Here is a 14,589-nt window from a genome sequence, read left to right as displayed (position 1 = left end):
TTGATTATCATGTGAACCTTGAATCCATGCTCATATTGTGAGTCATCATCTGGTCCACCACCTAGACTCAGCATCTCTTGACCCTGCCAAGATCTAGCATAGGAAACCCATAAGGTGTAGCAGGACCATAATATATCCCATCAGCACCTATCATAACATGGGGAAAACCCAGCATTTCTGAGATAGGTTTGGCTCCACGTGCCAGTGGCATGTGAGGGGGCTACATGATTCCCCTGCTTCTTCTTCCTCTTCTTCATTGTCATCGAATGGGACATTATCTAGGTTGACTCCCATAGCTTTTTCCTCCTCCTGTTTTGATTCTGCTGCAATTGAGATTGCCTATACCGAAGGAAAAAAGATGGCAACAACTAGATTCTGCCATTTCTTACCATTTAAATTGACATACAAGAGAGTACATCTTGAAGTGCAATGCAGATTCTTGTGCCGTCTGCATCCACTTCCTCACAAAAAGGTTTTAGTCACTTGCTGGCTTGGAAAACAGATTGATTGCACTAATCAGATCTTGCTGCCAATAACTAACTCTACAAATGTTTTATTTTACAAGGTCAGCAAATTGCTTACCTTGCAACAGAACCAAAAGATCTCCCGAAATGCATCTAAGACATCAAAGAAAAAACAAAATATACTGATAGATACTATACTAATATGAAGATCTAAAGACAATAATATTTTCGAATTTCATGTAAAATTAAATATCAACAAAATAGCAGCAGTTTTTTTATTGTTAAGTTACACACACCAAATGGATTTTGAACTCACAACCTCACAATCCATTTTATTGTTACGGGAGGAAAGAATCAATTGAGCTATAGCTCATTGGCAACAAATAACAGCAGTTTAAGGATACAAAATTTGATATTATATTCCTAAGTATCCTAATAACCACTCATTGATTTCCCAAGCATTGCCAATAGAAGTTCCCTGTGTGCAGATACTGATAGTCCCATTAGGTCCATATTCCACATGATCTTTTATGTCATTCTATTTTCTTTTTTATCCACTTAGATTATCGCAGAATTTGCTACTGATATCATGTCATACATGCTATACCATTTCCTAATATTACAAGGCAATTATATCAATCCAAATGAACCATTCTGACACTAAACTTTGACTATGCGTAATTCAGCTTCCACCAAGTAGTCTGATCTGGATAATTCTCTCCGCTGAGTTCCTCCCCCTGCCAAGCAAAGGGTGGAGGCTTGGGTAGAGTTCAACTGCACCTTCCCCCATCCATAATGCAATTAATGCATCATTCTCTATTTTATTTCTACACAAGCCTATGCATTACTCTATATTCTCCTCACTCAGTAGCTCAATGCCTATTGCAAGGGGAACAAACTAGTAACATTGGGATTCGCATTATATCACCATTTTGTGTGTGTTCTCTCTTATTTCTTACAAGACTGCAAACTGAGAGATTGCATCTCTTTTCACTGTTGATGATTGCTCTGCCATGGACATTACTCTTGTCAAAGTAATTTGTCTTCGACTTTTGACTTGGGGCTTTCATTTCTATCTGTCCTTTCTATAGCAATAACTAGAGTGCAGAGTGCCACCAATTTACAGGAAAATCTAGGCATGTCAAAATTTATTATCAATTTATTTGTCACCTTGTTCTTGTGCAAGGAAACTAACCCATCTACTCTAGACAACTTTTCCTCACTAACCTGTTTATGAAAACATACACACTTCAATATTCCTTTGACCTAAGAAACACTCATTGTATCATTTTTTTTTGTGAGATTGAGAAGATTTGAACAAAAAATATCTAAGTTTTTATATCTGAAATACATCTCTCTCATTGGAGAGCCTTCAATTGAAGGTTTAATATATAAGGACACCACTTAATTCAAAAGCTTATGCCTTTAAGATTGAGTCCAACTATGTTAATCACTCTCTTATCATTATTGCTTAATGTGAGATTTTACTCACACTTGTATAGCCATTAAGAAGTCTGCAACTACATGAAACTCAATGGTAAAATAAATTCATTTACAAGTTGCAAATAACAAACTTTTCAAATTTTATTCTAAAGACGTTGAATCAACCAAATTACAAGGAGTTGTCGCCAATCTCTTGGGATTCTGAAATACTTTTACTATAAATTTACCTAAAGATGAATCTAACATAATTTACTAATTAAGAACAATTTAGGGACACAACAACAACTCACCTCACAATATTCTCAAATTAATCTATTACCCAACTCATGGGCTAATGAAAAAAAAAAATAATAAAAATAAATGCAGAACCTGCTTAGTTATGGGAATACAATTTCTATCAATGTTCTTCAAGAATATTTAATTGTTTTTGATTAATCATTGGTCATTTGGCGTGGCAGAGTTCAAAATATATTCCCTCGAGCTATCTGAATCCGAACTAAATTCCTCAAGCTCAGGCATTGAAGAACTATAGGTTTCAAAGATGGGGGGAGAAGCTTCTCCTGAAGAAACATTACAGGTATATTCATCACTGGGATAGATACAGACGTCACCAGTAGGATCTACATCCTTCATTGCAGCGTCTGCACTCTGTTGTAGCTCCAGTGCATGTTCAAGGATTAACTCCACTTCACACATGGTGGGACGAGCCTCTCCGTTAATTTGCACACAAGAAATGGCAATGTTGACGTAAATCTTGAAACACTCTGGAGCTATCTTCCCCATCAGATACGGATCAATTATCTTATTGATGGTCCCTTCTCGTTTGCATTTTTTGACCCACTCCAGAAGATTACGCGGCCCTTGCCGCTCTTCCATCCATTTGAAGTCCATTGCTTTTCTCCCACAGAGTACTTCGCACTACAAAAAAAGAGTCTACTAGCAAGGACCATATACCCTCGCAAAAATTCAAATATCGTCACAAAAGGTTATTAGTGAGGGCATATGGCCCTCGAAGGCCGTCATATTTGCTCTTGTTGCTAAAAGAGATTTTGCGACCATACCTTCGCAAATAAATAATTTACGAAGGCAATCCACCGTCGCTACTGAACAAATTTGCCTTCACAAATATATTACCAAACGACGAGAAAAGTCGACCACTTATTTTTAGTGAGAGAAAATAATCGTCATTAACAACTATTTGTGAGGACCTTTATACCCTTGCAATTAGTTATTTGCGAATTCCAAATTGACGACATACTTTTTAATGACAAATAATGACATCGCTAAAATTTATTTGTGAGGGCTTTTAACCTTTCAGAACTTATTTTTTGCGAGGGGAAGCAGTCGTCGTTAATAATTATTTGTGAGGACATTTATACCCTCGCAATAATGGCATCGCTAAAATTTATTTGTGCGGGCTTTTAACCCCTTGCAACTTATTTTTAGCGAGGGAAAGTAGTTGTCGTTAATAAATATTTGTGAGAACCTTTATACCCTCGCAATAATGGCATCGCTAAAATTTATTTGTGAAGGCTTTTAACCCCTCGTAACTTAGTTTTAGCGAGGGAAAACAGTTGTCGTTAATAACTACTTGTGAGGACCTTTATACCCTCGCAATTAGTTATCTGCAAATTTCAAATTAACGACGAGACAAATAATGTCGCTAAAATTTATTTGCAAAGGATTTTTAACCCCCTCGCAAGAGGTTAAAGAGTGTTGCTATTCTTTTAATTGCGAGGGACTTTCTCCTCACTATAAAGTTAGTTATGACCAAATTTTTATGTCATCGGTGGTAATATTTTTTATAATTTTTGAAATATTTTATAATTTGTTTATTTTTAATTTATTTTATATCATTTTTGTTTAACTATCATGTTACAATAGTAAAATAATTACTAAAAATTGATAAAATAGTCCAATAATTACTAAAAATTGATCCATTGAAAGATAAACATTCATATAAGTTCAAACTTTAAAATATAAAATATCCAAAGAAATCCTAAAATTAAACATTGTTTTAAACTTAAACTATTCTATGACAAGATCTATATTAGTCTTTCTCAGAGTCACTCTCCAAGTTGTTTTCAACCTCTATGTTATTGTTTGAGTTGTGCTCTTCATCTCTGCTAGTACCATCCTAAAAAATAAATAAAAAAACATTAAACATGAGTTCAAATGAAACAATTAAAGTGAATTTGTATTTGTATCAATGCTTCAATAAACAAGTACACATATACCATATCAAATCTAATCATATAATAATATATCATAAACAACAATAAATTCCATATTATGGTCTCAAATAAGCTATATGCAAAGAAAGCAGTATTGCAACTAACCTATTTAGCAAAGAGGTTCTGAGACGAATAAAAAAGTTAGGTTTGCTATTCATTGCTTATGGAGGCATAAAGCGACCACAAGAGCAGTTACCGGTTCTAGTATCCCTAAATTGCTCAATGTAACTTTTTTTTTTTAATTTAACAATAACAATAACTTAATTTGATTACTTAAACCACTATCAAAACTAAATATAAATTAAAATAATATAACAATGGTGTAAAACGTAAACCACAAAACACATATGACATACAAAACCTATACACAACTATCAAAACAGTAAATAGTGTCATAGTCGTATTATCATTTATCAAAACTAAATATTAAATAATATAATATTATAATAGATGCAAGTTGTAAACCACAACAAACCAATAGAAAGTTGTAAAAGATCCAAGAGGCAAAAGCATAAGTTTGAGATTGTACCGTGGTAGCTGGATCTATGTCAGATTGTTGTGGTATGCCCATCGACTGCAACTTTTTTGCAAACTTCTCCTCAAGCTTCTCCACAACTTTTGCAAGTTTGGAATCCATTTCCTCTCTAAGACGTGCCTCCAAATCTTCTTTTTCTTTTGTAAAATCTTCTCTGCAACATTTGCTACAACCTTTACCAGATGAAGTTAAGCCATACACATCCTTAGCCTTAATATCTATTCCCATGCCAAGAATACGACCATGACTTGGTTCACCAACCACTTCACGAAAGATCTGATAATCATTTGTCTTAGTACCTTCAGAAACAGCTCTGGCCTTTATGGCATACATTTTTTCCTACACATAAATAAAAACCACGTGGATAATGAAAATAGAAAAAAAAAAAAAAACTAGAGTTGATAACAAAATTAAAATTTTGGTATAAGTTGCATACATATAATGTCTTAGCATGATCAGTTGCCCATTCTTTGCCATGCTTTTTTGTGTGAAATTTCTTAAAGCAATCAATGGGGCTAGGCTCAGAGCCCGTCTCAAGATACTGCAATATTTAAAAGAAAAAAAAAACATTAGTAAAGTTATTAAACTATGTAAATACACAGTAAAATGTAAAACTAGTTGATGATAATATAATATACCATTTCATATCTGTACTTGGCCATTGGTACAGAACCTGTAGTGGAGAAAATTTTAGACTTATTTCTGTTGCCCTTAATTGTCGAACTTGTCTCCTGCAATCAAAATTCATACACTAGAACATTAGTTTCTATGAAAATATTAACAAATAATGGTTAGAGAGAGAGTAAGAGAATTTATGACATGTATTCCATTTACACTCACCCCCCAATCTTTCACCATCCATTTATCCACCATCTCTTTCCAAAAAGTGGTAGGAATGAAAGAAGGACCATTCTTGTAACGATCTTCTTTCTTTTCGTACTTCTGAAAAATAGGATTTCTTATGCGAAACATCCAATCAGAATAGCGGTGTTTCACTGATTCTACAAACGCTTTCTTGACTTCCTCATCTGGCTGTTTATGCTTAAAGCGTTGGGCTCTATATCGAGCATATAAAGTCTCTAGCTCAGAATTTGGGTATTCTATAAAATTTGTCCAAGCTCCATTAAATTTTTGGCAAAAAAGAATGGTAATCTCTCGAGTGGCTTTTGGTGTAATAATTCTGAAAATTGAAATCAAACATGTTAACAATATCTTATAGCTATGATACCATAATTAATTTCAATAAACCAGCATAGCAATAAGTCACGCACTACCCCCAGCTTGCTATACACTGTCAAATGATGAGAAAAGGGCCATATGCTTATGGGTAAAAAATCTTAAATTTCTGGATGGCTACTCTGCAAATTTATCTCGATGTGTGAATATTGAGGAGAGAAAATTTTCTGGTATGAAGACTCATGATTGTCATGTTTTCCTAGAAAGATTACTCCCACTTGCAGTGTGTGACTTTTTACCTAAAAAAGTATTTGATGCTTTGACTGAGTTAAGTAACTTTTTCAAAGAATTGTGTTCCAAAGTGTTACGAGTGGATGATTTGGATCATCTTGAAACCCAAATTGCAATAACCCTCTGTAAATTAGAACAAATTTTTCCACCTTCTTTCTTTGATGTAATGGTTCACTTGGCCATTCACCTATCATGGGAAGCTAAAGTTGCAGGTCCAGTGCAATACAAATGGATGTACCCAGTTGAGAGGTAAAGTTTACAAAATTTCATTATAATCTAAATTACAATCGCACACTAGTATTTTATTTTTGATAAAATTTCATATTATGCCTTCAAATATAGGTATTTGCACAAGCTTAAGAATTATGTCCGTAATAAGGCATAGGCAGAAAGGGTCTATTGCAGAAAAGTATTTAGCAGATGAATGTCTTACATTTTGTTCTCACTATTTACATGGAATAGAAACCAAATTTAATCAGGTAGAGCGAAATTATGATGGAGGTACTTCCGCATGTGCAAATACCTCTCAATTGTCCATATTCTCAACACCTGGACGACATTTAGGGAAAGCAATAAGATGTGAGTTGAACTATGATCTTCACAATGCAGCAACATTTTATGTCCTTCAAAATTGTGTTGATGCTGACCGATTTGTTGAGTAAGATGATCTTCACAAAAATTACTTCTTTGATATTCTCATGATATGATATTAAAACTGATTAGGATATTTAACTGTGTGCAGAGAACATAAGAACATCCTTACAAATGCTGGTGTTCTCGACATTGATAGGGTGCATAGACAAGAATTTATTGCGTGGTTTGAAAAAAAAGTAAGATAGTAATTTATTTTGAAAATGTATGTTTGTTTATTCTTTAACTACTACAACTTGAGTTAAACTTTATTTAGGTTTTATTGTAGATCACCAACTTATATAATACAAGGCAAGTTGATGGGCATATGCTTTCATTAGCTCGAGGCCCTAAGAAAGGGCTATTTTTTTTATCGAGGTTACAATGTTAATGGGTTCAGATTTCATACAAATCAATGTGATGAAAGTAAAAGAACACAAAATAATGGAGTTATGGTGATAGGGGAGGATCAAAGCTGCAATGTGCCTTATTATGGACAACTAACAGACATTGTTGAACTTCAATATATTGAAGGGAACAAAGTTGTGTTGTTTAAATCTGATTGGTATGATGTATCTCGTGAAGGAATTGGCTATAAGAGAGATCGGCACGGAACCACCATTGTTAATACATCACAAAAGTTGAAAACTATAGAGCCATTTGTATTTGCATGTCAAGCAACTCAAGTTTACTATATTAATGGAATAAAAGATCCCACATGGAATGTTGTGATTGAAACCAAACCACGAAACCTTTATGAAATGCCATCAGATGAAGAAGAGCCATACCAAGAAGAAGAAAATTTACACTATAATGCAAATGTGCTACAAGAAGAAAATGAGGATGGTGATATAGATTGGAGTAGGAGTGGTGTTGAGAATATGATAATCGAGTGACTTCAAAGGCTTACAGCCTCCACTCCATCACCGTATTTGGCTTCATCCAGATTAGTCATTTGTGTGCATAATACTAAGGATACTTATTGAAATAGAAATTTAGTTACAGACAAGGTACGGGCAGTTATATCCCATGCTCTCTTTCTTAATTATCTAAGGCTATTACCCTAAAAGTATAGAATGCTCTTAATGACCCCATTGAGTTTAATATGTGATTATTGCTTGAAGTTGTTTTTTTTTTTTTTTTTTTGAAAGAGATACTATTGTTGGCTTTATGAATGTGTCCCCTTCACGCTTACATATCTATTTTGTCTCAGACATGCACTTTAGACTAGGGAGGCAAGGACAATGGAGTCATGAACACAATTTAGACCGCATATTTGAGCTTGATCAAAATTCTTGGATACATGGAGGTTATTAGCGAGGGTATTGAACTTTAATATATTAACTACAATCAACTCAAAAAATAGCATTAAAAATTTACCTCCTTACCTGATTTCTTTATCATTTGAGCCAATGTCTATTTGGAAGTAGAGTCAAATTTGTTTTAAGAATATCAAAATGTCTATAAGTTCATAATAAGAACGACTAAGCTTTTAGTGGCAAAACAACGATTAAATTTTAGTTTATTTTGCTAGACTCTCATATGATCTTGTTACTTACATGTAACACAATGGTGGATTTAATGGTTTAGAAACATTTCTGCAATAAGCGTGAGTTTTCATAAGTAAAACTTATTTATTTATTTATTTTTTGTAATTAGGGTGTTAATGTTAGTGGTGGTTGATTTTCTGAATTTTAGATTGCAGGGACAGCAAGAAAGCTGGGCATTCTGGTGGTTGCGGATAAAGTTTATCATATCTCACTTTTGGAACTAATCCATTTGTGCCAATGGGAGTATTTGGATCAATAGTGCCTGTTCTCACACTAGGGTCCATATCAAAGAGATGGCTTGTACCAGGTTGGCGAGTAGGATGGCTTCTAACTAGCGATCCTAATGGCATCCTTCAAAAAACCAAGGTCATCTCCCTCTTGTGTGTGTGCGCGCGCATGCGCACATTCATGTGTGTATTCTGAATTAAGCTTCCACATCCGTAGACTCAATAGAATTATAATAATGGTTCTGCATTATATTACATTTTGAATGAATAATAACATGACCCATAATAGTCTCAAATCCTCTTCCTTTCCTCTCAGGTTGTAGATTGCATTATCAGTCTTCTCAATTCGATATCTCATCCACCAATGTTCATTCAGGTTTGTAAAATAGCTTCTACTTTTCTTTTCTTTTCTGTATTTGTTTTTTTTTTCTTAAAAAAAAAAACTAAGTGAAAGAATGTTATAGTTTTTCCTCTTTCAAGCAATTTCAGAAGTTAATGTATATTTTTATCCTGAATTCTTGTTGGAGCAAATTCACCTGAAAGACAATATAAGAGTTGCCTGATTCCTGTAATAGAAGACTAGAGAAATAACAAGAAAAGGCAACATATAAATGTCAACTGAAAAAGAGAGTGAGAGGGCATCCCAAAACCATATAAATTTCAACTGAAAACTTTATCAAGACATCCACATGCTAACTGTACATAATAAACTGGAATTTGTTCTTATGAAAATTGAACGTGCTTTTGTTTTGTGTGAGCTCATGCAGTTTTTCAAGGCATTTAGTTGATTAATTATAAGTATATGATAGACAATAACTACGATTGGACAATGATTGCATTTTGCAGTTGACAATGAATACATTATCATTGGATCTGCCAACATCAATCAGAGGTCAATGGACGGTGTCCGGGATACAGAGATTGCCATAGGAGCCTATCAACCATTCTATCTATCCACTAGGTAGCCAGCCAAGGGACAAATCCACGGCTTCCGAATGGCATTGTGGTACGAGTACTTAGGCATGCTAGATAACTCCTTTCTCCATCCAGAAAGTGTGGAATGTGTCCAAAGAGTGAACCAAAATTGCCAAAAAGTATTGGGACCTCTACTCTAGTGAGACACTGGACCATGACTTGCCAGGCCATTTGCTCAGTTATCCCATTCATATCACTAAAAAAGGAGAGGTCAAAGAGCTACCTGGGCTAGAATTCTTCCCAGACACAAAGGCTAAACTTTTTGGATCCAAGTCTAAATTACTGCCTCCAATTCTCACCACTTAATTGCCTTGCACTGATTTTGAATTGAGTTTTTTTTTTTTTTGTTCATCTTATTTCCCAGTACTATGAGTGATTGGCAATCATTGATTGCTATGTGTTGTGGATATGTAAATAACATTTTTACTATAGTCTAGTTCATTCAACTTTCCAAAGAAGCGATCATGTAATTCTTGTAGGGGTTAATTACACAGATAGAAAATGATGGATAAATTAGAATTATGAAGTTCAAAGTGATCAAGCTGAGTCCAAAGGTTTCAAAGAATTTGAGCTGATTATCTATAAGTTGGTGGCCTAATTGAAAACTAGAGATGAAAAATAAGATATTATGAATTTTAATAGGCATAATTTTGAATACAAACTTCCTATCACTTTATCACCAATCATTATATTCTTTGAATCTTAGAATTAACTTTTATCTCCAAAGAAAATTAATATTTTTATGATTATTTACGAAGGCCAATTGTATCTCTCGCAAATAATTTAGTATTAGTGAGGGTATATTTTTCATTCACACAAAAAATAAACATTTTGCAAGGAATTTTTATTGTCCCTCGGAAATAATTTGGTGGGAATATTTCCCTCCAAATTTTTTTGCATTTTAATGATTGTTTGTGAAGGTCAATCCTAACCCTCGTAAATAAATTTAGTATTAGTGACGACATTTTTTTAACCGTCACAAATAATACACTTTTTGCGAGAGATTTTTAATTGTCCCTCGTAAATAATATGGAGGGAAAATTTCCCTCCAAAATATTAGTATTTGTGACGGCTATAACACATAATTGAGACATGTCACAAATATTTCACATTTTACCAAATATTTGTGAGGGTATTATTTTGCCATCACAAATAATATTTTTTGAGAGGGCTTTTTGGGTCCGTCAAAAATTCTTGGTCCCTAATAGACATTTTTTTTGTAGTGTTCCAACAGTACCACACCAAACGAGTAGACATCGGTTTTATCAGTCAGCCTTTCCGTACTGAAATATTCAGGATCCAGATATCCCAGAGTACCGCAAACCGTAGTACTTTCCCCATCCCCTCGGATTTTCACGAATTTGAAACCCGGGGGAATCATGTTGGAGAACTTGAAATCTGACAACTTGGCCTCCCAATTCTTGTCCAACAGAATGTTGGCCAGCTTCACGTCACCGTGGATAATAGTTTGCTTGACCCCAGTGTGAAGGTAGTGCAGTGCACGCGCTACTCCAACTCAAATCTTTAGTCTTTGTTTCCACAAGAGGCGATCATGGTCATCGCGGAAGAGTTTTCTGGAGAGGTCTCCATTGACCATGAACTCGTAGACTACGATATTCACGCCTTCATCAATACAATATCTGATGAGTCGGACGAGGTTAGGGTGGTGTAACTGGCAAAGAAACACCACTTGGTCCTTAAGTCCTTCCTTAAGTCCTCTTCCTGCTTGACTTTCAACCATTTTATTGCAACGGTTCTGTTACAGTCATCAATAAACCCCTTATATACTCTGCCAAAACCACCCTCACCAACTAGTAATTTATCATCGAAGTTATTGGTAGCAATCTTCATCTCAGCCAGTGAAAATTGATGGCATACTCCCTCAGGAAGAGGTGAAGATGGTTTTGGTTTTAATCTCTTCCCGAAAGTTCTGAATAACTTTGAAACACCTTCCATTGACGCTTCACTCAATTAAGAAAAAGCCGGCAAAGCTGTTGAAGTCACTGCGTTGAGATTGTCCATAACCAAAACATCATTCATGAGCATGCATAAGAAGTCTTATTATTATACTTCTCTATGACTATGAATGATTGATAAAATAAACCATTAGATTTAGATTTAAATATGTGTATGATTGCTGACCCATCAGTCAAAAATGATAGCATGCAATGCAATTATGCAATCATTCAAAAAAAAAAAAAAAAAAATTTATTAAGAAAGATCTTGTAATAAAGGATTCATCAGAGGCGGATCAAACCAATCAGATTAATTCTCAAATCGTTGGTGACTTATAGGTCCTCTGCGGGCAGCACAGGCGGCGTCTCCACTTGCACGCGGATTTGGGTTTGAATTTTTCTCAAAGATATCTCTGAGAAGGTTTGGTGAGCAAATTTTTTCTCTAAACTAGTTTGAAAATAAACTCTTCAAAATTCTCATATATTTCTTTTTCAGGTGTGAATTTTAAAAATTTAACCGTTGAATTTTATGTTCCTTATATCCTTAACATGTATATCAAATTTCGTTCAAATCAGATGTTATTTACTATTTGATCAATTAACTTATTTTTTATATACAACTTTAGATTACAAAAACTTGATATTATAACTTTTATTTGACGACATAGCAATTGATCTTTGATTTTCTTGAAATATTTTAAGCATTAAGGATGTAATAAAAACATACAATCTAACAGTTAGATTTTTAAAATTTACACTCAATATAAAGAAATATTATGAGTTTGTAAGGTTTATCTCCAAACTAATTTGGAGGAAAACTTTGTTCACGTTTGGTGTGGTGAGTATTAACTGTTATCTCCTGCAGCCGTCAAAGGACTTTTTTTTTTTTTTTTTTGAGAAACTTCAAGGACTTGAGTATGTCCATTGCACTGTTACATAATTTGCATTGAAAAAAAGAAAATAAATAATAATAAATATCTTTTTAACACTAGTGATTAAATATAAATAAATATTTTTTTAATAAAAATAAATATCTTTTTAACTAAATGTTTATTGACTCAAAAAAAATGATTGAATTAAATATAATAAAAAATCAACAAACCCTTAACTATAACTACTACACGAGTCCAAATCTTCTGTTTCATTTTGCTACTCCACTCTATACTCCACCGATAAAAGTTTGTCACATATCTCCTAATTAATTAAACTCTAATTTTATGCCTTTATTACTTGTTACCTAAAATAAACAATAGTAAATAAATTAAAATAAACAAACCACCCAAGCCAAGACATTCCGTAACTGTACCTTCATCGGCGACGTCTGTTCTGTCCAACCACCGCCAACAGCCACACCGCTACCACCACAGATCGCCGACGTCGTCAACGCCGGCCAACCACTACCATTAGTCCACACCCATACCACCACAACTTGAAGTTTATCAAAATAAACATAGAGAGAGACCTTGGATGAATGGGATAAAAAGCTTCGAAGAAACCACCCTTCTTAAGTTTCAGGTATTGATCCTTGCTTGTGAAAAATCGTATCAAATTCAAACCATTCTTAGTGGCATTTTCACAAACACATACACAACAAATAGAGAGAGAGTGAGATATGCATTTTCTTGTCTACAAGTCATCCGGGCAATTGAATAGGAGAATGAGATGGATCAAGAAGATAGAAAAGGAAAAGGAAATAGAGAGAGTGCAAGAAAATTTTGAAAATCCATGAGAGACACGCAACAATATGAGAGAGAAAAAGCTTTCCTTTGGTTTGAGGTTTTATTTCTCTATAACTTTTGATAGTCTTGCTACTGGCGCTGGCAAGGTAGTGATGGTGGTTGGTTAGAGTTGATGACATCGACAATATGTTGCTCCTACCGTCAATGAAGGTGGTGGTAGTGGTGGTGGTGGACCTGTTGTGGGGTTGTCTTGGCCTTGATGGTTTTTTTTTTAATTATTTAAAATTTTAATTTTAATTTATCTACTATTATTTATTTTAGGCAACAAATAATAAAAGCATAAAATTAGAATTTAATTAATTAAGAGGACATGTGGCAAACTTTTATTGGTGGAGCATAGAGTGGAGTAGGCAAAATGAGATAGAAGATTTGGACTCGCAAGTCAGAGCTCTATAACACATTTACGAATAATAACTAAAAATCATGTGTCTCCACATAATACATGAATAAATTACAAAACTCCACTTGGATTATACAAAGTCACAATCTTATCAAGAATAAGGACCTTAACATCAAGTCTAGGCCTACCAAGCCAAAGGTTAACAAACCTCAAGTAACCAGCCTCCAATAGAATTAATTAAGGTCTTGTTGAGCATAGCAAGATTGAGTTACCAACCATTTACAGCAAAAGTTTCTAAATAATCAATAAAAATTATATTCACCATTTATTTTACATTAATTAAAAAGCCAAAACTCCCAAATCTTCACCACTTAGATAATCACCATTATAAAAACTATAAACCCACTCATCAAATAAAGCCACCAAGACAAAACCCATACATATAAACACATGAATATCACTTCTAAAGCTCATAAATCACATGAATATCATTATCAAAACTTAGATTAAAAGAACTTGAAGCAAAAGCATGAAACCCATCAAAAAGATTAGAAATCTTTACCTCAAATAAAAGGGATGAAAATGCTTAGAGATTCTTAAGGATTTTTCGGTGATCTTGTCGGAAAAATGATGGTATATATGGTGGTGTGAAGTGTACTGGTGGGAGAGTGAGTGAGAGGAGTGTGTGTGTGTGTGTGTGTTGTGTTGAGAGAAAATGAAAAAGACTAGAAGAACGAAGAATGAGTGTGGCCAGCCAAAGAGAGAAAAGAGATATTTGTGTGAATGAGTGGTGGGGGATTGTTGTGTTAGGTGGGCACGTGTGATCCAATAAAAATCTAACCTTTACTTTTTTTTTTTTTTTAATTGCAAGGATGTTACAATAGGCACAAAGTTTGGTGTTAACAAGCAACGGTAGCACAAGCGGCATCTCCAGTTGCACGCTGACTTGGGTCTAAATTTTCACAAGATATTTATGAAAAAGACAAAATTTAGTTACAAAATTTATTATAGTCTAAAACTATAATCTTAC

General features: G+C 34.2%; 1 protein-coding gene and 1 long non-coding RNA gene across 2 annotated transcripts; both read right to left on the bottom strand.

Annotated features, from left to right (window-relative positions):
• Positions 1 to 3,957: 3,957 nt before the first annotated feature.
• LOC142635478 (uncharacterized) lies at positions 3,958 to 5,009 on the bottom strand. The gene is made up of 2 exons (XM_075809624.1): positions 4,671 to 5,009; positions 3,958 to 4,044 (listed from the first exon to the last, which is right to left on the bottom strand). The coding sequence occupies exons 1-2, from the start codon at positions 5,007 to 5,009 to the stop codon at positions 3,958 to 3,960; spliced, it is 426 nt and encodes a 141-aa protein (XP_075665739.1).
• A 5,470-nt stretch (positions 5,010 to 10,479) lies between these two features.
• On the bottom strand, positions 10,480 to 14,308 carry LOC142637209 (uncharacterized). The gene is made up of 3 exons (XR_012844580.1): positions 14,122 to 14,308; positions 12,787 to 13,040; positions 10,480 to 11,528 (listed from the first exon to the last, which is right to left on the bottom strand). It is a non-coding gene; the product is annotated as an uncharacterized LOC142637209 (long non-coding RNA).
• Between the last annotated feature and the right edge of the window lie 281 nt (positions 14,309 to 14,589).

This window comes from Castanea sativa, chromosome 5 (genome assembly GCF_040712315.1).
Source record: "Castanea sativa cultivar Marrone di Chiusa Pesio chromosome 5, ASM4071231v1".
Lineage (NCBI taxonomy): Eukaryota > Viridiplantae > Streptophyta > Magnoliopsida > Fagales > Fagaceae > Castanea > Castanea sativa.
The sequence above is the reverse complement of the archived record's forward strand: the minus strand, read 5'-3'. Positions and strand labels throughout refer to the sequence as shown.